This window comes from Mobula birostris, chromosome 7, assembly GCF_030028105.1.
Source record: "Mobula birostris isolate sMobBir1 chromosome 7, sMobBir1.hap1, whole genome shotgun sequence".
Taxonomy (NCBI): domain Eukaryota; kingdom Metazoa; phylum Chordata; class Chondrichthyes; order Myliobatiformes; family Myliobatidae; genus Mobula; species Mobula birostris.
In genome coordinates, this window is record NC_092376.1 from 39,410,337 (window position 1) to 39,436,285 (window position 25,949).

The following is a 25,949-nucleotide window of genomic DNA, read 5'->3' on the forward strand; positions in this document are numbered from 1 at the left end:
ATATTCAGCTTAATTATGTGTTTTACACCTGGTTAAATGGGTGTAATTTCAGTTACAACTGAACAAGTTTTGCACATTTTCTTCAAAAATGTACAATTGCTGTGTTTTGAGCTGGTTGTAACTGAACTTTTATCCCCTTTTCTCAATTCCTCTGTCTCTGTCACAGCTGCTCTTGGGATAAGGCTTTTCATTCCAGAACGAAGGAGATGTTCTTTTTGAAAGAAAGGGACTTCCTTTCCTCCACCATCACTGCTGCCCTCCACAGTATCTCTTCCATTTCACGCACATCTGCTCTTACCCCATCCTCCTGCCACCCTACGAAGGATAAGATTCCTCTTGTCCTCTCCTACCACCCACCAGCCTCTGCGTCCAGCACTTCCGTCAGAAGAAGCGAGACCTCCCAGTGACTACCCATTTTAATTCCACTTCCCATTCTCATTCCAACATGTCCATCCATGGCCTCCTCTACTGTCGCAATGAGGCCACACTCAGGTTGGAGGAACAACACCTTATATTCCATCTGGGTAGCCTCCAAACTGGGGGCATGATTTCTCAAACTTCCGATAATGCCCCTCCCCTTTTCCCTCTCTCACCTTATCTCCTTGGCTGCCCATCACCTCCCTCTGGTGCTACTTCCTCCCCCTAGTCTTTCTTCCATGGCCTTCTGGCCTCTCCTACCAGACCCTCCCTGCCCCCCCCCCCTCAGCTCTGCATCTCTTTCACCAATCAACTTCCCAGCTCTTTACTTCATCCCTCTCTCCTCTAGGTTTCACCTATCACCTTGTGTTTCTCTCTTCCCCTCCTCCCACCTTTTACATCTACTTCTCATCCTTTTTTCTCCAGTCCTGTCGAAGGTCTCAGCCCAAGATGTCGACTGTATCTTTTTCCATCGATGCTGCCTGGCCTGCAGAGTTCTTCAGCATTTTGTGTGCATTGCTTGGGTTTCCAGCATCTGCAGATTTTCTCTTGTTTGTAACTGAGATTTGGTAAATTGCTGCAGAGCATCTTGCAGAAGGTTCTCACCAAGTTACAGCAGGGTTTCTATGAACATTTGTAACCCTAACAGTCCGCAAGTCAGAAATATGGCTGCAGATAGTTTCTGCAGAGCAGAAAATGCCTGCAGTTCTATAGCAGCCAAGAAGTCTATCACAACACAAACAATTGCTGGAGGAACTCAGCAGGCCAGGCGGTATCTATGGAAAAGAGTGAACAATCGACGTTTTGGGCCGAGACCCTGCATCAGGACTGGAAAAAGAAAGATGAGAAGTTCAAGCAAGAAGGTGGGGGAAAGGAGGAAGAAGTAGAAGGTGGTAGGTGATAGGTGAAACCAGGAGGGGGTAGGGTTGAAGTAAAGAGCTGGGAAGCTGGTAGGTGAAAGATGTAAAGGGCTGGAGAAGGGGGAATCTGATAGATGGTAGAAGACCTTGGAAGAAAGGGAAGGGGAAGGAGCACCAGAGGGAGGTGATGGGCAGGTCAGGAGATAAGGTGAGAGAGGGATTGGGAATGGTGAATGGAAGTGGGGCGGGGGGGCATTACCGGAAGTTTGAGAAATTGATGTTTGTGCCATCAGGTTAGAGGCTAACCAAATGGAATATAACGTATGGCTTCTCCAACCTGAGTGTGGCCTCATCACAGCAGTAGAGAAGGCCGTGGACTGACATGTCGGAATGGGAAGTAGAATTGAAGTGGGTGGCCACTGGGGGATCCCACTTTTTCTGGCAGATGGAGCATAGGTGCTTGGCACAGTGGTCTCTTGATCTACATTAGGTCTCACCAATGTACAGGAGGCCACACAGGGAGCACTAGGTATACTACATGACCCCAACAGACTGACAGCTGAAGTGTCACCTCACCTGGAAGGATTATTTGGGGCCCTGATTGGTACTGAGAAAGGAAGTGTAGGGGCAGGCATGGTACTTGTTTTGCTTGCAAGGATAAGTAACTAGATGGAGATCAGTGAGAAGGGATGAATAGAGAAGAGAGTCACATAGGGAGCGATCCCTGCAGAAAGTGGGGGTGGAGGGAAAGCTGTGCTTGGTGGTGGGATCTCATTGGAGATGGTGGAAGTTACGGACAATTTTGTGCTGGATGCAGAGGCTTCTGAGGTGGTAGACGAGGACAAGAGGAACCCTAATCCTGATAGGGTGGATGGAGGATGGATTGAGGGCAGACTTCCAGGAAATGGAAGAGATGCAGATGAGAGCAGCATTGATGGTGGAAAGGCTGTGTTAGCAGGTTTGGATGGGCATATGGTCAAAGAATTGGAAGGCAGCAGAGATCAGAGGTGGAGCAGTGGCTGTGGTAGCGGGTTTGGGTGAGGACATGGTCAAAGAAATCTATCGCACTGGTCTCCCAAACGCTTGAACTATTGTATAAGTTGTACATAAGTTGGGCATTCATAACCAAAAAAGGATCTGTAACTCCACACTTGGTGTATGTTGGTAAATATTTGCTTTGGTTGATCAGTACCAAGTTATGATGGGTATTTAACTTCATGATAATCTTGTTTTTTTTTTGTGATAATTTTATTGAGGCTGAATAAGATATTCCATCACACTCCTGAATTGTGCCATGTACAATTTCAGAAGGGTTTTGAAAATTAAGAAGTAACTTATTTACTCCAATCTGTAACTTGTTGTAATGGTAATTGTATTTATGTACCTAATTTAGTTAAGTTTCCAGCTAGTGGTCTCTCTGCAGGTGTTGATGATGGGAAGAGTTCAGTAATGGTATCGCCATTGGATGTAAAAGAACAGTAGTAAGACTGTCTTGTTGAGATCCTCTTCTCATTTGCCATTCCATACCTGAATTTTGTACATGTCATGTTGGTTGTAAATGTGGAGTACTTAATTATTTGGGAAACAGAAAACATAGAAAACCTACAGCACAATACAGGCCCTTCGGCCCACAAAGCTGTGCTGAACATGTTCTTACCTTAGAAATTGCCCAGGGTTACCCTTAGCCCTCTATTTTTCTAAGCTCCATGTACCTATTCAGGAGTCTCTTAAAAGATCCTATGGTATCCGCCTCCACCACCTTCGCCAGCAGCCCATTCCATGCACTCACCACTCTGTTTTTCTTAAAAAAAACTTAACCAATGACATCTCCTCTGTACCTACTTCTAAGCACCTTAAAACTGTGTCCTCTTGTGCTAGCCATCTCAGCCCTGGGGGAAAAAGCCTCTGACTATCCACACAATCAATTCTCTCATCATGTACACCTCTATCAGGTCACCTCTCATCCTCCGTCGCTCCAAGGAGAAAAGACTGAGTTCACTTAACCTATTCTCATAAGGCATGCTCCCCAATCCAGGCAACATCCTTGTAAATCTCCTCTGCATCCTTTATGGTTTCCACATCCTTCCTGTAGTGAGGCAACCAGAACTGAGCACAGTACTCCAACTGGGGTCTGACCAGGGTCCTATATAGCTGCAACATTACCTCTTGGCTCTTTAACTCAATCCCATGATTGATGAAGGCCAATGCACTGTAAGCCTTCTTAACCACAGAGTCAACCTGCGCAGCAGCTTTGAGTGTCCTATGGACTCAGCAGTGTGGAGGATCAGAGGTATCTTGGGGTCAAAGAGTCTTGCCATTAGTACTATATTCTGACATCATATTTGACCTACCAAAATGAACCACCTCACACTTATCTGGGTTGAACACCATCTGCCACTTCTCAACCCAGTTTTGCATCTTATCAATGTCATGCTGTAACCTCTGACAGCCCTCCACACTATCCACAACACCCCCAACCTTTGTGTCATTAGCAAATTTACTAACCCATCTGTCCACTTCCTCATCCAGGTCATTTATAAAAATCACGAAGAGTAGGCGTCCCAGAACAGATCTCTGAGGCACACCACTAATCATCGGTCTCCATGCGGACTATGACCCGTCTACAACCACTCTTTGCCTTCTGTGGGCAAGCCAGTTCTGGATCCACAAAGCAAGGTCCCCTTGGATCCCATGGCTCCTTACTTTCTCAATAAGCCTTGCATGGGGTACCTTATCAAATGCCTTGCTGAAATCCATGTACACTACATCTACTGCTCTACCTTCATCAATGTGTTTAGTCACATCCTCAAAAATTCAATCAGGCTTCTAAAGCACAACTTGCCTTTGACAAAGCCATGCTGACTATTTCTAATCATATTATGCCTCTCTAAATGTTTATAAATCCTACCTCTCAGGATCTTCTCCAACAACTTACCAACCACTGAAGTAAGACTCACTGGTTTATAATTTCCTGGGCTATCTCTACTCCCTTTCTTGAATAAGGGAACAACATCCGCAACTCTGCAATCCTCTGGAACCTCTCCCATCCCCATTGATGCTGCAAAGATCATTGCCACAGACTCAGCAGTCTCTTCCCTCGCCTCCCACAGCAGCCTGGGGTACATCTTGTCCTGTCCCGGTGACTTATCCAATTTGATGCTTTCCAAATCCTCCAGCACATCCTCTTTCTTAATACCTACATGCTCAGGCTTTTCAGTCTGCTGTAAGTCATCCCTACAAACGCCAAGATCCTATTCCGTAGTGAATACTGAAGCAAAGTATTCATTAAGTACCTCTGCTATCTCCTCCGGTTCCATACACACTTTTCCACTGTCACACTTGATTGGTCCTAATCTCTTACGTCTTATCCTCTTGCTCTTCACATACTTGTAGAATGCCTTGGGGTTTTCCTTAATCCTGTCCATCAAGGTCTTCACATGGCCCCTTCTGGCTCTTCTAATTTCATTCTTAAGCTCCTTCCTGCTAGCCTTATAATCTTCTAGATCTCTATCATTGCCTTTTTTTTTTGAACCTTTCATAAGCTCTTCTTTTCATGACTAGATTTATAACAGCCTTTGTACACCATGGTTCCTATACCTCACTATCCTTTCCCTGTCTCATTGGAACGTACAGTACCTATGCAGAACTCCACGCAAATATGACCTGAACATTTGCCACATTTCTTCCCTGAGAACATCTGTTCCCAATTTATGCTTCCAAGTTCCTGCCTGATAGCCTCATATTTTCCCCTTACTCCAATTAAACGCTTTCCTAACTTGTCTGTTCCTATCCCACTCCAATGCTATGGTAAAGGAGATAGAATTGTGATCACTATCTCTAAAATGCCCTCTGAAAGACCTGACACCTGACCAGGTTCATTTCCCAATACCAGATCAAGTACAGCCTCTCTTCTTATAGGCTTGTCTACATACTATATCAAGAATCCTTCCTGAACACACCTAACAAACTCCACCCTATCTAAACCCCTTTCTCTAAGGAGATCCCAATCTATATTTGGGAAATTAAAAGCTCCCACCACAACAACCCTGTTATTACACCTTTCTCCCTGTTTGACCTAATGCCATGAGACTTCATAGGTCTGAAGTAAAATAGGATTACCCCTCATGCTTGTATAAAACAGTGCTGCCCCAGGACTGTGATTGAAGGAGTTTGGCACATTACCCGTAAGGAATGATTCATTGCTTACAATTATTTTAGGTTGTTGCTTGACTGTTTTAGACATTAGTCCGCAGATGTTTTTGAGGAAGACATTACAAAGATGACTAGGCTGGCACCTACTTTGCTGCAGGCATTTGAAGTAGTTCTTGTTTCACCTGAATTTGCTTCTTTGTCCATGTTTAAGCCAAAGTTGTAATGATGATTTGTTCAATTGTGTATTTTCTTCCCAAATCCCTTAGTTCCTTTGTCATTTGAATTCCTATTTTCCATGTAATGGCTAGCTTACAAACATGTAATATTCCATTTACCTACATTGAAATATTTACTATTGGTGCATCCACTGGGCAAATTCTTGCCTAAATGTTTTTTAGTTATTTACTATCATGTTGAACATTTGGAGATGACTGCAGTGGCCTGTTATTTGGATGATAGAATTGATGGCTTTGTGGCCAAGTTTGCAGACAATACAGAGATAGGTAGAGGGCCAGGTAGTGTTGAGGAAGTAGGCAGTCTACAGAAGGACTTGGACAGATTGAGAAAATGGCAAAATGGCTGATGGAATATAGTGTAGGGAAGTGTTTGGTCATCAACTTTGGTAAAAGGAATAAAGGGGTAGACTATTTTCTAAATGGAGATAAAATTCAGAAATCAGAGATGCAAAGAGATTTAGGAGTCCTTATACAGGATTCCCTAAAAATTAACTTACAGGTTATGTCAGTAGTAGGGAAGGCAAATACAATGTTAGCACTCATTCTGAGAGGACTAGAATATGAAATGATGTAATGCTAAGGCTTTGTAAGGCATTGATCAGACTGCACGGAGTATTGTGAGCAGTTTTGGGCCCTATATGTAAGAGTATGTGCTGGCAATGGAAAAGTTCCAGAAGAGGCTTCTGAGAATTATCCCAGGACTGAAAGGGTTAAGGTATGAGGAGGAATTGCTGGCTCTGGTCGTGTACTCACTTGTTTAAAAGAATGAGTGGGGATTTCGTTGAAACGTATCGAATATTGAAAGGCATAGGATAAGGTACGAGAATGGGATTGAGAGGGATAATAAATCAGTTATGATTGAATGGTGAAAGGAGCTTGATTGTCTTGCGGTCTTATCGCTTTTGGTTCATTAATTGCAATCACTTCCATTACTGATCCTCATGGGGGGGGGGGTAGCTTCTCCATCTTGAATAGCTATTCATTTCCTTAAATCCATTTCATGTCTTTCTATCAGCTACCTATTCGGCTACACGAGAAAAATAATTTTCACATCAAATTTGAAATTCACTGCCTTACAAGCTGCTACTTTAGATCCCACTGTTGCCTCTTTATTTTCTAAATATGCTAGCCCTGTAGAGTTAATTCCTAGTCCTGATTTGTGTGTAGGCATGCCTTACCAATTCATGTTAGATCTGGCTCTTCAATGGCTTACTGTTTCAACTGCTCTCTTTTATAAGTCACAGTGTATATCTCTTGCAGGTATTTTAACAGGAGTCCCTCTGTATTTTCATCTTTTTACACTTTCTCCATTTTTTTGTATTTCCTCAGCACTTTTTCCTTAGCTGGGTCCTACCTTTTATTTCTCAATTGATTTTAGAACATTTTAGTACTACTGATCCCCTGTGTCATACTACTACTACTACTATTACTGCTAGTGCCCACTTTAAAAAAAATCTTTCCCTCACTCGCCTTTTACAGTTGCTGTTTCTCTTCTGATCATATAGCTCAGCAAAATTGGAATATACTTTAGCAATGATTCAGTGATCAAGTATTGCACTTTAATTTGGTTTCAAACCCCTGATGCTCAGTCAGACATCTTTTGTTCATACCAACATAACTTGTCCTAAAATGAAGAGTATTGTTACACTTATTTATACATCCCAAATTATTGACAGTTCATCTTCTGTTGAGTGTAATTAGCTGAGGGAATAGAGCAAACTTTATTAACTAGAAGCGTAGTGTCTTGGTGAACAAGTTCAAACAATATTCTGATATGCCTGACATTTTGAAACCTTTGACTTGTAAAGACAGTAATGGGGAAAGATGTTGCTTAGAAAATGCAGTTTTATAAATCCAAGAGGACTAATAAATGCTTTATTAATTTATAGTTCTCATGAGTTCCATCTTCATAGAAGCTACTCCTAAGATTCCATAATGTATTAGAAGTCCCTTCAAGTGCTTGGAATTCCATAGATCCTATATAACTTTTAAAAAAAAAATAGGGTGATCTTAATTTTGCAAAATTGCCTTTATTAAGTTCTTGTGAAAGCAATGTAACACTTATTCCTGGATTTTTTTCTTTTAATTTTAAGAAATGCATCAAATGTGTCTTTTCCACACAGGTTCTTACTACAGCCTTCGACCCATATTTGGGAGGCCAAGACTTTGATGAAGTATTGGTGAAGTATTTTTGTGCTGAGTTTAAAACCAAGTACAAATTGGATGTAAAGTCTAACATCCGGGCCTTGTTGAGACTCTATCAAGAATGTGAAAAACTGAAAAAACTCATGAGTGCTAACTCCATGGATACTCCTTTAAATATTGAATGCTTCATGAATGATATAGATGTAGCTGGAAAGATGAAACGGTAAAGTACTAAAAAAAACTAACAAAGCTGCATATCATTACAGATGTGGCAAATAATTTACTGACTTACAAACATGGTAATGTTTTGGTATATTGCATAGAAGAACAGGAATAGGCCACAAGACCCATTCAGACCACTCAGCCATTCCATAAGATATAGGAGCAGAAGTAGGCCATTCAGCCCATCAAGTCTGCTCAGCCATTCAATTATGGGCTGATCCTTTCTTCCAGTCATCCCCACTCCCCTGCTCTCTCTCCATACTCTTTGATGCCCTGGCTAGTTAAGAACCTATCTATCTCTGCCTTAAATGCACTCAATGACTTGGCCTCCACAGCCACTCATGGCAACAAATTGCACAGATTTACAACTCTGGCTAAAGTAAGTTTTCTGCATCTCTGTTCTAAAAGGGCATCATTCAATCCTGAAGTTGTGCCCTCTTGTCCTAGAATCCTCTACCATGGGAAATAACTTTGCATGTCTAATCTGCTCAGGCCTTTTAACATTCAGAATGTTTCTATGAGATCCCCTCTCATTCTCCTGAACTCCGGGGAATACAGCCCAAGGGCTGCCAGATGTTTCTCATACCGTAACCCTTTCATTCCTGGAATCAGTCTCGTGAATCTTCTCTGAACCCTCTCCAATGTCAGTATATCCTTTCTAAAATAAGGAGCCCAAAACTGCGCACAATACCCCAAGTGTGGTCTCACGAGTGCCTTATAGAGCTTTAACATCACGTCCCTGCTCTCATATTCTATACCTCTAGAAATGAGTGCCAACATTGCATTCGTCTTCTTCACCACCGACTCAACCTGGAGATTAACCTTTAGGATACCCTGCACAAGGACTCCCAAGTCCCTTTGCATCTCTGCATTTTGAATCCTCTCCCTACCTAAATAATAGTCTGCCCATTTATTTCTTCCACCAGAGTGCATGACCATACACTTTCCAATATTGTATGTTGTTTGCCACTTCCTTGCCTATTCCCCTACACTATCTAAGTCTCTCTGCAAGCTCTCGGTTTCTTCAACACTACCTGCTCCTCCACTTATCTTTGTATCATAGGCAAATTTAGCCACAAATCCATTAATCCCATAGTCCAAATCATTGACATGCATCATAAAAAGCAATGGTCCCAACACCAACTCCTGTGGAACTCCACTGGTAACCTGCAGCCAGCCAGAATAGGATCCCTTTATTCCCAAGTTCTCTTTTGCACTTTCAATTTTGAGATTCTTGATCAATCTCAGGACCAACATGATTCCTTTGTATATCTATCTTGAAACTTACAGGATTATGGTCAGTTTTCAAAGTGCTTCACACACCAATGCTTCTACTACCTGGCTAGTTTCATAGCCCTGTCTCTAGTGGGACTACTTACTTTCTTGAATGCACCTAACAAATTTCACTCCATCTAAGCCCTCTACACTAAAGCAGTTCCAACCTATTTAGAGATAGTCAAAAGTCTTTCACTAGTATAACCCTATCACTGTTGCATCTTTCTGTGATTTGCATACATATGTTTCTCTATTTTGCTCTGATAATTGAAAGGCCTATAGTGGTCCGCCTTCAGATATGTCATCTCTATCATTGATAAGTAAGGGCACCTAGATTTTGCATTCATTGAGCATAGCAGAAAGAATGGCATTTACCCCACCTGTCATGAGCACAACAAATTGAGTCTCAATGTGGACAAGACCAAAGAGATGATTAGGAAGGTGTGGGCCGACCACTCTTCACTACATATACATGGCTCCTGCATGGAGAATTTAGGAGCACCAAGTTTCTGGGCATGCACATAACGGATGATCTCACTTGGTCCCTCAACACCACCTCTTTGGTCTGTACTTCCTGAGGAAATTTAAGTGGGTGAGGCTTCCCCTCCCTGCCATTCTAACCAATTTTTACAGGAGCGCCAATGAGAGTACTCTAACCAGCTGCATCACCATCTGGTATGGTTGTTGCAAGACATCTGACATCAAGTCCCTATCTGTCCTCTACCATCAGAGATATTTATCAGGAGTGTTGCATACGCAGGGCACGTGGCATTGTTAATGACCCCTCCCATCCGTCCAGCAATCTCTGTGACCTCCTATTATCAGGAAGGATGGGAAAGAGCTTCTTCCCCCAGGCCATAAATCTGCTGAGCTTCCTGCCACCACCCAGGTCTCATTGCGTCTGAAGCGCCAGAAGTACTGTGCTGTTTACTTTTTTAACTTGTGTCGTAAATGCACATTTTTATTTGTAATGGTACCTTATGTGTTTTGTGTGTGCGATAAATATTCTTTGGCGGTGCACATGTGTACGGGTGAATGATGATAAAGTGAAATTGAACTTGATTATCATTTCCCCCTATCACTTCAAGATTTCTTTTAGATTCCTTCCTGAGTGGTTTCCTGTATCATGATACTGTGGCAGATAGTTTATCCATCCCTAAGGGTGAAAATATTTATTTTCAATCCTAACCTCTAAATCTGGAGATTTCAGGTTTATTTAGCTTAGTTAATTTTACTTCTCCAAGTGTCTTTGTATGAATTAAGTACTACTTCTTGACATTATTCCAGAAACCTTTAGAGCACATTTTCAACTTCAAGTTTTAGTTTTTAATTTCATCATCAACATTTCTGTGTGTTTAATCCATTATAGTTTCCATATCAACAACAAATCTGACTTTGCATTTTAGAAGAAGAATTTATTTAACTCTTGCATCCATCCCACAACGTGAGGGAGTAAAAATCTTTGCATTATGACTCCGTTGCAATGTACAGACATGTGAATTTAAAAGTCTAATGGCTTGTAGGAAGAAGCTGTCCCATAGCCTGTTGATCCTGGCTTGATTTGTATAACTTGAACCACGTGTCAAATCTATATTCCACCAGAGCTCACTTTGAGGAATTATGTGCAAGCCTGCTACAAAGAGTAGAGACAACCCTTGAGTCACTTATGGATCAAACACAGCTGAAACCTGCAGATGTCAGTACAGTTGAAATAATTGGTGGTTCCACGCGTATACCAGCAGTTAAAGAAAGGATAGCAAAATTCTTTGGGAAGGTTACCAGCACCAGACTCAACGCAGATGAGGCAGTTGCCAGAGGTTGTGCTTTACAGGTAATAGTCCTGTTAGAATGCTTGTGTTTACTTCTGGCTAGTTCTGCACACTACTGGGAATTTCAAGCTCCCATCAAATTATTCTAGAATCTAGAAAGATTGCAGATGTATTAGCTATGCAAGTAAGACAATCTTTGGAAGTAATTTTTAAGTATATCGACTTAATGATTAATATTTTGCTGGTATGTAAGCCAATTAAATATTGTTTAAAATAAGGATTATTAATATACTATTGAGCTATTACAGACAGGATGGGGAAAATAGTTCATCTAATATTTACTTGTCTGTATAATTTTTTTTCTTAGATTCATCTGCAATGTGTTTTGAAATTAATGTTAATTCAGTTCATGTAAAAATCCAGATGTATAACTTGATATCTGTTTACAGTGTGCAATACTTTCTCCTGCTTTCAAAGTGCGTGAATTCTCCATTACTGATGTAATGCCATTCCCAATTTCTCTGAGCTGGAATACGGAAACTGGTGGAGTAGGAGGGTAAGAGAAACTACTCAAGTGGGTTGTTGTTAATTTGCTAATATTTTCCAATAAATTCCTTCAAAACAAAACCATAAAAATACATCACTATGAATCATTAAATAGCTTTTGTCTTTTAAATAACATTTGCTGAGCTGAAATGCTTTCATTTTTATTTATTAGGATTTGTGAAGTTTATCCCAAAAATCATGCTGTCCCCTTTTCAAAGCTACTCACCTTTTACAGAAAGCATCCATTTGAATTAGAAGCATTTTACAGCAATCCAAACTCACTTCCTTACACAGAGCCAAGAATAGGTAAGTATTTTTCTGTGCTAAAGGTATTTCAGTCGGAAGTTTTTATTGACTTGACTGAGGTAATTACTCTGATTGGAATCTGTGGGTCTTTGAAGCCTGGAAAACTTCCTACTCCCTAAATGAGGAGGCTGAGACAAATTTTTGTACCCGAACTGCACATTGACAGATGTAAGAAAGAAGCCATTTTAAATTTAAGAAAAAAGAAAGACCCCGTACACAGATATGAGATGACCTGGCACAGTAGATAATAAAACTTCTGGTTTACTGATCATCTCTGAGTTGAATTCACAGCAGCATAACTAAACCATTACCTACAGCAAGGTGATTCCATTGGAGATAATGATGCCCAAATTATCTAACTAAAGTTAGCAACCCTTATACCTAGGTTTCTACTTGATTCCGGTAACAAAGTAACCTAATGGTTATGGTTGTTTGAATTTCTTTCCATCCAACTTCTACTTAAAGGGAATAATGGATAGGACTAAAGTTTTTGGGCAATAGTGCCATTTAGTGCCAAGTTTTTTTTTCTCTCCTGATGTGTCCCTAGGATGCACTCGTAATGATACAACTATCTGCTATAATCAGAATTTTTGGTGACTGAAAGCCCACTTAGACTGAATATCACCTTCCTTTTGTAAACCTGAGCAAACCTATCAAGTGTCATTTAAACCATTAAAAGTGTTTAAAGGAAAAATGTATATTTTCAAATTTGTTACCGGATTGTTCTAAGAATGAATGTGGTCTGCTGTTTATAGCTTGTGCATCATACTCTTGCTGCAATCTTGGTCAAGTTACAACCAACATTGCTACAATATTAACATATACCCAGTTGTAGAAATGTAGCTGTTATGAAGTATCTACAAATGAAGGATCTATCCAATCTAGCTAGCCATTTTCACAATTTTCTTCATTGGCAGTCATGAAATATCAAAATACGCCTAACCATTGGTTGGGGTTAGGACCATTCAGCTGCACATGACATTACAAATATGGTACAAAGTAATACACATAAAATGCTGGAGGAACTAGCAGGCTAAGTAGCATCTATGGAAAAGAGTAAACGGTCGATGTTTCGGGCCGAGACCCTTCATGAGTCCTGATGAAGGGTCTTGGCCCAAAACATCGACTGTTTACACTTTTCAAAAGATGCTGCGTGGTCTGCTGAGTTCCTCCAGCATTTTGTGTGTATTACTTTGATTTCCAGCATCTGCAGGTTTTCTCTTGTTTGTGAAATGTGGTACAAATATAGACAGAAGAGGATGGATATGCTTCTGAAAGAGAAAGTGCAGCAAATGCTCTTCATATTGGTTCTTGGGATAGTGGTTTTGTTGTGTTGGAAGAAGTTAAGTAGACTTCTCAAGTTTTAAAGAACAGGAGGTTAAGTATTCATTGAAATTTACAGCATTAAGTGGCTTGAGAGGATAGTTACACAGAAGGTGTTCCTCTGGTGAGTGTTTCTAGAACAACAGCCACCCTATCAAAGTGATAAAATGAGATAAATGACAAAGCAGGAACAAGGAGCTGAATGCAACTTGCCAAGACTAATTTGATAACACTGTGCAAATTGTTGTCATATTAATGGAGAGTTTATGCCATTTTATGTATTATTATAAAATTGTTTGATTGAAATCAGGCCCTGCTTATGAGATTGGTTATACCACCAGAATGAATTAATTACCCCAAGTTTATGTTAATTGCTTGTTTGTGGACTTAAAGATTATAAAATGTAAACATTTTTATTAGAATGTTTTGCACTTTTAAATGTTTAATTTACCGAAAAGCTGACCCCAAAGTAATTGAGAAATTATTTTCTTTCAAAAGAATAATTTTAGTTACTTAATTCAGGTAACTGATCACAGTAAAATGTTTTTTTCTGATTAATGCAATTCTCCCATATTTAGTAAAATGCACTTGCTTTAAAATCAATGAATATTTCAGAACAAAATTTGAAGTCCATTAATATTTTTAAAAAATTGGTCAAGTTGCTCTGATGTGACCGAATATGCTGATGATATGAAAGTCTGTCTGTACAGAAAATCATGTTGTTTGAGTAGAGGCTTGGAGGAACAATTTCAAAATAAACCTGATTTTTGCTTTGTTGGGAAGAAGTTCTGCTCAAAGTAACTAAAAAAAAATGTATGGTAAAATTCTGTTAATCCAGCAGCATCAGATTTTGGTGCCAGATTAATGTTGTCATTAAATGTTACTATTCATACTGTAACAATATTGCAGAAGCATTAGCAGTGATCTTTTAAGAACCAATTGATTTTGGAATGGTACTAGGGGACTGGAAAATTGAAAATGTCACTCCACTCTCTGAGAAGGGAGGGAGACAAAAGACAGGAAATTATATGCCAGTGGTTGGCAAGGTGCAGTCCATTATTAAGGATGAGGTATCGGGATACTTGTAAGCACACGTTAAAACAGACCAAAGTCAGCATGGTTTCCTTAAGGGGAAATCTTCCCTGACAAATCTTTTATAATTCTTTTGGGAAGTAACAAGCAGGATAGACGAAGGAGAGCCAGTGGATGTTGGCTACTTGGATTTTCAGAAGGGTTTTGACAAGGTGTCACCCATGAGACTGCTAAACAAGATGAGAGCCCATGGTACTACAGGAAAAATAATAGCATAGATAGAAGTCATAGATAGCATAGATAGGGTCCTGACGAAGGGTCTCGGCCTGAAACGTTGACTGCACCTCTTCCTAGAGATGCTGCCTGGCCTGCTGCGTTCACCACCAACTTTTATGTGTGTAGCATAGATAGAAGATTGGCTGACTGGCAGAAAACAAAGAGTGGGAATAAGGGGAGCATTCCTGGTTGGCTGCTGGAAACTAGCAGTGTTCTGTGGAATTTGCTACTTTTCATGTTTTATGTTAATAATCTGGATGAGAGAACTGGTGTGTTGTGTGGATGATACAAAATGGGTGGGGGGCAGAAGTATGTGGTCATGCACTTTGGTAGATGAAATAAAGGCGTAGACAAATTTTTAAATGGGGAGCAAATTCATAAATTGGAGGTATAAAGAAACTTGGGAGCCCTCATGCAGGATTCTCTGAAGGTTAACTTACAGGTTGAGTGAGTAGTAAGGAAGGCAAATGCAATGTTAGCATTTGGTTTCAGAGGACCAGAATATTAAAAGTAAGCATGTCATTTTGAGGCTTGTTAAGTGATTGGTCAAACTACATTTGGGTATTGTGAGCAGTTTTGACTTGTGTAAGGTTGTTTCTCGATTTCTGTTTGGTATTCAACACTATTACCCCAAAGACCTTGGTGAACAAACTCCTCAGTCGCTGTGCAACTAGTTATTGGACTTCCTAACTAATAGACCTCAGTACTCAGGATGCACAACTGCTTCTCCCTCTCCCATCAACCTCAATCTGGGTTCTCCCCAGGGCTGTATGTTGAGACTACTGCTGTACACTCTGCCCAGACATGGCTGCATGGCGAAACACCTGAGTAATAATCACATTATCAAGTACGCCTATGACATGACAGTGGTGGGGCTGATTACCAACAATAATGAGGTGACCTACAGAAAGGAGGCAGGAGAGCTTGAGGCCTGGTGCCAAGCATATAATCTCATCCTCAGTATCAGCAAGACAAAGGAAATGATTATCAACTTCAGGAGAACTCGCACCACTCACACTCCTCCTTACACTGGTGGCACAGTAGTGGAAACTGCAAACAGATTCAAGCTCCTGGGAGTGCACATCTTGCGCACCTTTCTTTGTCCCAGAACATGTTATGCACAGTCAAGAAAGCTCACCTACATTTGTATTTTCTGAGGAAGCTGAAGAGAGCTGGACTATGCATGTGTATATTCCGATCCTGTAGATGTGCTGTAAAGAACATCCTAGCAAACTGCATCACTACATGGTACAGAAAATGCACTGCTGCAGAGAGGAAGGCTCTACAACAGGTAGTCAAAACTGCCCAATGCATCACTGGCATCAGTCTACCCACTAAGTATATATATATATATATATATATATATATATATATATATACATATACAGAAAGGTGCCTCTGAAGGGCCAGTAACATGAAGGGTAAGGGTCAGTATTCTGCTGATGGACTTCGTCCCACTCCCTTCAGAAGGGAGGCTACACAGCATCCATATCAGACTCAAAAACAGTTACCTTCCCTAGCAGTAAGGCTGATCAACACCTTCACCCACTAACCCACCCCTCCACACCCCCAATCACTACTATTTTATTTTCTGTCAGTCACCTTTGTTCACAGTCCCGCGCCTAGTGTCACTTTATGGACATACAATCATTCTATCTATACAAGCTACCTTATGTATTTGTATTCATTTTGTGTTTTTAATTAATGTGTTCTTTATCTCATTGTAGGTTTTTTTTGCACTGCATCAGATCCGGAGTAATTTTTTTTTGTTCACATACTTGTGTACTGTAAATGACATTAAGTAATCTTGAATCTTTGGGCTCCATATCTAAGAAAGATGTGCTGGCATTGGAGAGGTCCAGAGGAGAATTGCAAGGAACCCGCCAATGAAAGGGTTAATGTATTAGGAGTGTTTGATGGATATGAGTATGTAGTTAGTGGAGTTTAGAAGAATGAGGGGGAATCTCATTGAAACCAACCCAATATTGAAAGGCCTAGATACAATGACGTGGAGGAGATATTTCCAAATGTGGGAGAGTCTAATCGAGAGGGTGCAGCTTCAGAATAGAAGGACACCCCTTTGGAACAGGGACAAGGAGGAATTTCTTTAGTCAGAGTGTAGTGAATCTCTGGAATTTTCTGCCAAACTTGAATGTGGACACTGTGTCATTTAGTATATTTAAAGCAGAGGTTGATAGGTTCTTGATTTAGTAAGGGTGTCAAAGGCTGTGGGGAAGAGGCAGGAGAATGGTGTTTGGAGAAGAAATAAATCGGCCATGATCAAGTGGCAGAGCAGACTTGATAGGTCAAGTAGCTGAAATAAAAGGTTACATTTTCAAGTGGTCTCATTGAGTTTGAAAGTGCAAGGCGCATAGGGACCCCAGTGAGATTAGGGAGAAGGTGCAAAATGTGGCCTCGGTGAGTTTGGATGCAAGGCAGAAAATGAAGCCCAGTGAACCAACTAATAAACTGGGATTTCCAAACAGCATCATAGCAGATACTGTAGTTTTCACAGTATTGCTTTATGATGCATGGGCAATTTTGCATATTTTTAATCTTTTCATATTAATCTTTTGGTACAGGACAGTATATTATCCACGATGTAGTACCTCAAGCAAATGGTGAAAAGTCCAAAGTGAAGGTGAAAGTATGTGTCAATGATCATGGAATCTTTAGTGTTTCAACGGCATCTATGATTGAGAAGGTAGAAATTTCAGAGAATGAAGCTACTATGGAAACAGATCTGTGTCCCAACACACCTGATCATAAGGCAGAGGATATTGATGAGGTAGGTCCCTTAAAATGATATCCTTGGTCTTTAATTATCACAAATTACTAATTGTCATTGGTTCTTCATCACATAAAATCTATAAGTTACACCACTCTGTGCAAATATCAGAGAATTTCTTAATAATCTACGATAATCAAATTAATGCCATGAATAAAGAGAGGTTTCCAATTTCAGTAATTATTTTGCATCTTCTAAAAGATACTAAATTTATAATGGAAGATAAATGTGTATTATACTTTTGAAAAATTACATGGTAAGATGCTAGACATCAAGAACATGCCACTTCAATCTACTGTTTCTAAAATATTGCAGTGGCTTTCTAAAGTAACCACTCAACTTGCAGAAAATGGATAATTTTTACCTTCCTGTGATTGTGACTTTGATATTTGGCTTGAGGATTTGCTTTTTGCATACCATAAAGTTTAAGTTTGTTTTGGTGGTATAAGTGTTGATGATATTGAACTGGCTTGAAAGATTGATTTCAAATTCTATCAAGGAACATTGTAAAATTGAATTTAGTGAATTCTTGTAATTGTGGCCATGAAAGCTGCAAAAGTTCTACCATTGCTATCTGAATATGAGTCAAACCTCACAATACATGTTTGCATATAGGAGATATCTTAAAATACCTTTTAATTAGAAGTGATTAAAATTGTCAGGCAAAACATTGTTGTTGTTATTAGCCTCTTCCTTTATATTCCATTTCCTTTCAGAACAAGAATCAGTTCGACAGTTCTGAGATTGAAGTTCAGCCCCAAGTACAATCAGATGATCAAGGTTCTCCACAGTCTCTCTCTTCTACTAAAATGGACCAAGAAGAAAATAAAGCTGGAAATGCTGAAACTAACTACAAGGCAAATGATTCATATTATACTTCAATATCTTACAGAAAACATTTTCTTCAAACTCGATGAACTAATTATTTTTCTTTTTATATGTTAAGAGGAAAAAGGTTGGTAAGGGCAGGAGCAGACACCTTATGATCAAAGATACTATTTCTGCAACTTTCAGTAGTAACCGTCCATAGGAATCCAGGTAGCAAGTGTTTTGCAGCAGATTGAGGATCTAGTTTATAGGATTTTGAGTCAGGGTGATTTTCATTCAATGTATTGCTGTATGTGAGTTGCATACCACAAGCAACAACCAAATGGGGCATCATGGTTGTGTAGTTGCTAGAGTAATGCTGTTACAATGCCAGTGACCTGGGTTCAATTCCCACCACTGTCTGGGAAGAATTAGTACTTTCTCCCTGTCACAGCATGGGTTTCCTCCCACATTCCAAAGAGGTACTGATTAGTTGGTTAATTGGCCACATGGGTGTAATTGGGTGGTACAGGCTCATGGGCATGGAGGGCCTGTTACTGTACTATATCTCTAAATTTAAAAAATGTCTCAGCAGATGACTCTTGTCAGGCAAAAGCCAACTTTTACTTTGACATGGTGGCTTGTGTAGCTGGTACAGTACAGAAATAAGATACTATATAGTCAGAGTTATATGACATGGAAATAGGCCCTTCTTGTCTATGTCAACCAAGATGCCCATGTCCCTCTTGAATAAACCTATGTATTTGTTTGAGTCTTTTAGATGCTTATGTACCCATCTCATCCACTTCCTCTGGCAGCTCATTCCATATCAGGACCACCCTTATGTAGGTTTAAAAAATACCTTTCTGGTTCCTATTTAATAACTCCTCTGGCTTAAACTATGGACTCTTCTTAATTCCCCAACTCTGGGGAAAGATTGTGTGTGTGCACCCTGTTCTCTGCCCCTCATGATTTCATACACATCTAAGATCATTCCTCATTCTCTTGTGGTCCAATGAATACAATTCCAGCTGACTTAACCTCTCTCTATAACTCAGTCCCTTGCATCCCAGCAACATCCTCATAAATCTGTAGCAAAGTTGCATTCTTCCTTATTATTTCGGTACCACTAAGCGAGCAATAAAGAAAGGGAAGCTAGGTTATGAAAATAAACTAGCACAAAATATAAAAACAGCAAGCGTTTTTCTAATTATATAAAGCGGAAAAGTGTGGCTAAAAGTCAATGTAGGTCCCTTGGAGGGCAAGATGGGAGAATTGATTTTGGATAATGAGAAAATGGCCAAGGCTTTGACTATTTTTGTCTCAGTCTTCACAGTGGAGGACACATCTAACATGCCAAAGAGAGATACTATGGATGCGATGGGAAGGAAGGACCTCTATATAATAGCTTAATCACTAAAGAGGTACTGCTGAGCAAATTTGTGGGCCTAAAGATAGACAAATCCCCTGGTCCTGATGGAATGTATCCCAGGGTACTGAAAGAAATGGCAGAAGTTGTAGTAGAGGCTTTAGTGGTGATTTATCAAAATTCTCTGGACTCTGGGCAGGTCCTGGTGGATTGGAAGATAGTGAATGTCATGCCACTGTTCAAAAAAAAGACGTAGGCAAAAGGCAGGTAAATATAGGCCAGTTAGTTTAACATCTGTAGTTGGGAAAAACGCTTGAAGTTATCATTAAAGAAATTGCAAGGCATATGGAAAGAAATGGATCCATCAGGCAGACGCAGCATGGATTCAGCAAAGGGAGCTCCTGTTTGACAAACTTACTGGAGTTCTTTGAGGATATAACAAGTGCAGTGTATAGAGGGGAACAGATGGACATTATTTACTTGGATTTCCCGAGGGCCTTCGATAAGGTGCCACATAAAAAAAAAAACTTGTCCATAAAATAAGGATGCATAGAGTTGGGGGTGATGTATTAACATGGTTAGAGGATTGGTTAACTAATAGAAAGCAGAGTGTTGGGATGCATGGGTGTTCCTCTGGTTGGCAATCAGTGATGAGTAGTGTGCTGCAGTGGTCGGTGCTGGGCCCGCAACTGTTCACGATATACACTAATGATCTGGAAGAGGGGATTGAGTGTAGTGTATCTAAGTTTGCTGGTAATACTAAATTGAGTGTGAAAGCAAATTGTGCAGAGCAGTGGTTCCCAACCACCGGGCTGCGGACCAGTACTGGGCTGCAAAGCATGTGCTACCGGGCCGCGGGGAAACGATATGAGTCAGCTACACCTTTCCTCATTCACTATCACGCCCACTGTTGGAACTTGAATGCACGCGAGGTCATTACCCACGCGTCATCCATGTCAGTGCGGGAAGAAGATCAAGTCCTCGAGCTTGCAAATGACGGTGGGCTGAAAAGTATGTTTGACATAACATCTCTGCCGGCAATCCGGATCAAAGTCAAGGTTGAATATTCTGAGACAGCCACGAAAGTACTGAAGACGTTGCTTCCATTTCCAACATCATTATCTCTGCGAAGCAGGCTTTTCTGCAATGAATGCAACGAAAACTAAATTGCGAAATAGATTGGACACAAGGAACCCCCTTCGAGTATCGCTGTCTCCCATCACCCCTTGATAGGACCATGTTGTTGAGGGGAAACAAGCCCAGGGCTCCCACTGATTCAGCAATATTGGTGTGTTGCAATGATGTTATATGTTCATATGGGGAAAATATGCGCTGTGTGCTTAATATTAAATTTGTTAGGTAAACCTGTTTAGAAACGAAATTGAGTGTATTAGCCACTTATAAGTGACTTAGTTGACTTATCACCTATATTCCGGTCGTGATTAACACCCGCCCCCCCCAACGGTGGGCCGGTCCGCAAGAATATTGTCAATATTAAGCTAGTCCGCAGTGCAGGAATGGTTGGGGACCCCTGGTGCAGTGGATACGGAGAGTCTGCAGAGAGATATAGAAAGGTTAAGTGAGTGGGACTGGCAGATGGAGTACAATGTTGGTAAATGTGAGGTCATCCACTTTGGAAGGGAAAATGAAAGAGCAGGTTATTATTTAAATGGTAAAAAATTGCAGCATACTGCTGTGCAGAGGGACTTGGGAGCACTTGTGCATGAATCACAAAAGGTTGGTTTGCAGTTGCAGCAGGCTATCAAGAAGGACCATTTCCCTCAATAACAGTATACTGTTTTGGATACTGTTGGTGGGAGCGACCTACCAGAGGAAAGCTGCAGCAACCCTAGTCTCTGGCACTGAGTCTGGCCCTGTAGTTCAGAAGTGAAGTGGGGGAGAAGGCGGGAGCCATGTTGATAGGGAACTCAGTAGTTGGATATATTGAGCATGGGTCAGTACATGAAACTACAATTTGGCCATTACAGAGACTTGCTTGTCATGAGGGTAGGAATGGCTGCTGGATGTTCCGGGGTTCAGATATTTCAGAAAGGGATAGGGAAGGGGGGTGTAAAAGAGCTGGGGAGTGGCATTACCAATCAGGAATAGTACACTGGCTGCAGAAAGGAAGAATGTTGTGGAGGGGTTATCTACCAAATCAGTGTGGGTAGAAGTCAGAAGAAAGGAAGTAATCACAGTGTTGGGAGTATTTTATAGAATCCCCCTCCCTCCCCAGTTGCAACATGATCTTTGCATCTTCACTGGCCACGAGTAGTACTAGATGATTGCCTTGCCTTGCGCCCTTAACTCCTGGTGGAGTTGTCGGGGCGCTGTCATGTCAAGCTTTGCACCAGTCTGTTCCATCTGTCGTGGTTGTGTGCCAGAGCCTGGGTCACCGCAAATGTTTTCCCTGTCCATTCTTTAATGTTGTCCGTCCATCTTTTCCTTTGTCTACCTCTCCTTCTTTTCCCCTCCACAGGTCCTTGTAGAACGGTCTTTGCAAGGCCACTGGATCTTGTTACATGGCCATACCATCTCAGCTTTCTTTTCTTCACCGTTCTGAGAAGGTCTTCATGGGGGCCAATGTGGTGCTGGATGGTCTTGCGGACCTGGTCATTTGTGACGTGGTCCAAGTATGAGATGCCCAAGATGTTGCGATAGCATCTCATTTCCAATGCCTGTATCTTCCTCTGTAGCTCTGCTGTGAGGGTCCATGTCTCACATGCGTACAGGAAGATGGAGAATACCAATGCACGCAGGAGTCTGATCTTGTACTTCATGGTGATGTTGCTGTCCCTCCATATTGTCTTGAGTTTAGATAATATAGTTTAGCACTATCTAAACTCTAAACTAGATGATTAGAGGGTGGCAAATGTTATTCCTTTGTTCAAGAAAGGGAATAGGGATAACTCTGGGAATCATAGACCAGTGAGTCTTACTTTAGTAGAAGGCAAATTATTTAACACTTTTAAAGGCAAGATTTGTGAGCATTTGGAAAAGCATAGAATGATTGGAGATGGTCAGCATGGCTTTGTAACGGGCAGGTCATGCACCTCACAAGCCTGAGTGAATTCTTTGAGGCTGTAGCAAAATCCATTGTTGAAGTTAGAGCAGTTGAATTGATGTTTGATGAGGCTCCCCACGGTAGGTTCATTCAGAGAGTCAAGGCGTCAGATCCAGGAAAACTTGGCCATGTGTATTCTGAATTGACTTGCCCATAAATGGCTAAGGGTAATTGTAGGTGGAGTGTATTCTGCCTGGAGGTCAGTAACCAGTGGTGTTTCACAGAGATCTGTTCTGGGACCCCTACTCTGTAATCTTTGGAAATGATTTGGATGAGGAAGTGGACGGATGGATTAGTAAGTTTGCCGATGACATGGAGGTAGGTAGTGTTGTGGATGGTGTAGAAGATTGTTGAGGGTTATAACAGTACATCGAGAGGATGCAGAGCTGGGCTGAAAAGTTACAGGTGCATTTCAATGCAGAAAAGTGTGAACTGAGTCATATTGGAAGGTCACATTTGAAGGCAGAATACAGGATTAATGTTAGGATTCTTAGTGTGGAGGAACAGAGGGACCTTGGGGATCCCTGTCCACAAATCCCTCAAAGTTGGCATACAAGTTGATCGGGTGATTAAGAAGGTGTATTGTGTGTTGGCCTTCATTATTTGAAGAATTGAGTTCGAGAGCCGCAAGGTAAGGTTCCAGTTCTGTATAACTCTGGTTACACCACACTTGGAATATTCATAAGAGGTATGGATTGAGTGGACAACCAGAGAATGTTTTCTAGGGCAGAATTGGCTAATACAAGGGGGCATAATTTTAGGGTGATTGGAAGAAAGTGTAGGGGGATGCCAGAGGTAAGTTGTTTTCTTTTTCACAGAATCGTGAGTGCATAAAATGCACTGCCAAGTGTGATGGTAGAAACAGATACCTTGGGGATATTTAAGAGAATCTTAGATGGGCATATGGATGATAGAAAAATGGAGGGCTATGTGGAGGAAAGGGTTAGGTTGATCTTAAAGTAGGTTAAAAGTTTGGTGAAACCTAGGTGTACAGTGTCATAGAGTAAGAACACCACAGCACAGAAACACGCCCTTTAGCCCATCTTGTACATGCTGAATTAATAATCTGTCTAGTCCCAACAATCTGCACCCAAGACCATAGCCCTCCATGTCCCTTCCATCCATGTACCTATTCAAATTTCAAATTTTTAAAATATTGACATCGAACCCTCATCCACCATTTCCACTAGCAGTTCATTCCATATTCTCACCATCCTCTGAGTGAAGATATTTCCCCTCGTGTTACCCTCAAACATTTTATATTTCAGCCTCAACCCATGACCACTAGTTCTAGTCTCACCCAACCTCTGGTGGAAAAAGCCTGCTTGCATTTTCCCTATCTATTCTCATAATTCTTTTACACCTCTATCAGATCTCCCCTCAATCTTCTAATGTGATGTATGGCTCTAGGTTCGGGCTCATTTGCCATCACAAACTGAAATAAATTGATTAATGCTGCAAATAAATGCTTAAAGTTTGTCAGGTTACTTTTTGCAGTTGAAAGTTTGCTTCTCCAAAGTGAACATTTATAACCATTACCAAGTTGATCAGTATTGCTCTGGAAGGTATCTGAGCACTTCGTGAGTTCTACTATTGCATGTGGTTTAAATCAGGAACCAGAAAATTGTGTATTTTCTTCGAATGTTATTCTGGAGCACTGTGCAAATATTTAGTTCTTCTAGGTCACCCAGATTCCAGTGTCTGTAGTGTATTTATCTTTGAAATGTATCCCTAAGATAGGACCACAGACCACTAAGATCCTTACCAACCATTCAAAAAAATTCTGTTCCTCTCCTTTAGCCAAACTGCTGCCCCCCGCCCCACTGCCCTATCAATCCCAGCCACTCATCAATCCATCCACAAGCTTTTTGCTGTTAATATGTAAGGCCCAAGACTTGACCCTTCAATCCCACTTGCTGTATTCTGTATCAACATCGCACTCTTTTCATACCTGCTCCCTCCTGATGCCACTACCCATAACATTAGGACCATTGTCTCAATTACCACCTCCACCACTGCAAACATCTTATTCCATTAATTTTTTTTTAAATTTTCTACCTACAGTCTAATATGGACAAGAAATCAAATCAACCTCCAGATCCAAAAAAGCCAAAAATTAAGTTCAAGACTATTAATCTTCCCGTTGAAGATAAACTGGTGTGGCAGTTTGGGAAGAATCTACTTGACATGTATTTTGAAAAGGAGGTAAGTAGGATATGGAAACGTGTTCTATTTTTGTCTTAGTCTGTGGGAATACACTGGAACCAGTTAATGGAACTATGGATAAGGAATGGTGATGATAGTAATGATAACCATCTTTCAATAAGGATGTAATAGAGAAAATTCTATAACTAAATGCCATAAAGAAATGCAGTGATTCCAAAAAGGAAGTTACCCCTAAAGGTGATATGTGTCTGGGTAACGAAAGATGCGTGGTATATCTACAGTTCCAAAAAAACTCTTAGTAAATAATATTGCTTAAAAATTGCTGTTTATTCAAATATGCACTAGGATGGCATAAATGCATCGGAGTGGAACAATTCTGGGGTGGATGAGTTGAGACTGGATTTGCAAAATGGTGCAGCTCAATGCAATGAGATAAGGTGGGAAAATGGAGAACTCTGGAATGGCAGATAGAACAGAAACATTGCATTAGAGGCTGGAGCTCACCTTAAAATGGGTAACAGATGATACTGCCGTTACTAGTGAAGAGAGAAGCATGCATTGTAATCTACAGATGTCAATAAAGTATATGCAGTATCTAAAATTATCCTGGCTACTTGGTTTTCTCCTTAGAATTTAATGTCAGTTTTGTGTGTTTTTCTCTTAAACCAAGTTGTTCATTTCAAATTCTGACCCTCCAATTTTTAGTTAAGTGTATTAGCTGAATTCTTTGGAAGCTTCTAGGAATTGAGATAATCACCCTGCTGATATAAAGCAAGATGTCATTCTCAAAGAAATGCTTAAACTTTGTCTACCAGCTGCATCGTTGTGATGCAATTTGCCTTATGTGATTACAAGTCTTAGTATTTAGTTATCTACATATTTGCACATAGCAATGAAGTAGATATAATTTTCTGTTCTTTTTTAAACAGGGGGATATGATCATGCAGGATAAGTTAGAAAAAGAGAGAAGTTATGCCAAAAATGCTGTGGAAGAATACATATATGACTTGAGAGAGAAACTTAATGGACAATTTGAAAAATTTGTCAGTTCCAAGGTATGTTTAATCTTCGATATTTAAGTGGGTACTTGAGTGAAAATGGTCTTAAAGGGGAATAATGTAGATCCAATATTTTAGCTTGTAATATACTCCCCTTTTTATGTAAAATTAACTGGAAAGTTATTAAGATATTGACAT

At 40.6% G+C, this 25,949-nt stretch overlaps 1 protein-coding gene across 2 annotated transcripts in view; it reads left to right on the plus strand.

Annotated features, from left to right (window-relative positions):
• Positions 1-25,949, plus strand: part of hsph1 (heat shock 105/110 protein 1) — a 57,065-nt gene that overhangs the window by 22,032 nt on the left and 9,084 nt on the right. For both annotated transcript variants that reach the window (XM_072262952.1, XM_072262953.1), the window contains 8 exons: positions 7,789-8,033; positions 10,910-11,138; positions 11,526-11,632; positions 11,795-11,928; positions 17,142-17,347; positions 18,064-18,204; positions 24,652-24,792; positions 25,683-25,808. In XM_072262952.1, the coding sequence (XP_072119053.1) occupies positions 7,789-8,033; positions 10,910-11,138; positions 11,526-11,632; positions 11,795-11,928; positions 17,142-17,347; positions 18,064-18,204; positions 24,652-24,792; positions 25,683-25,808 (1,329 nt within the window). The remainder of the gene's footprint in view (positions 1-7,788; positions 8,034-10,909; positions 11,139-11,525; positions 11,633-11,794; positions 11,929-17,141; positions 17,348-18,063; positions 18,205-24,651; positions 24,793-25,682; positions 25,809-25,949) is intronic.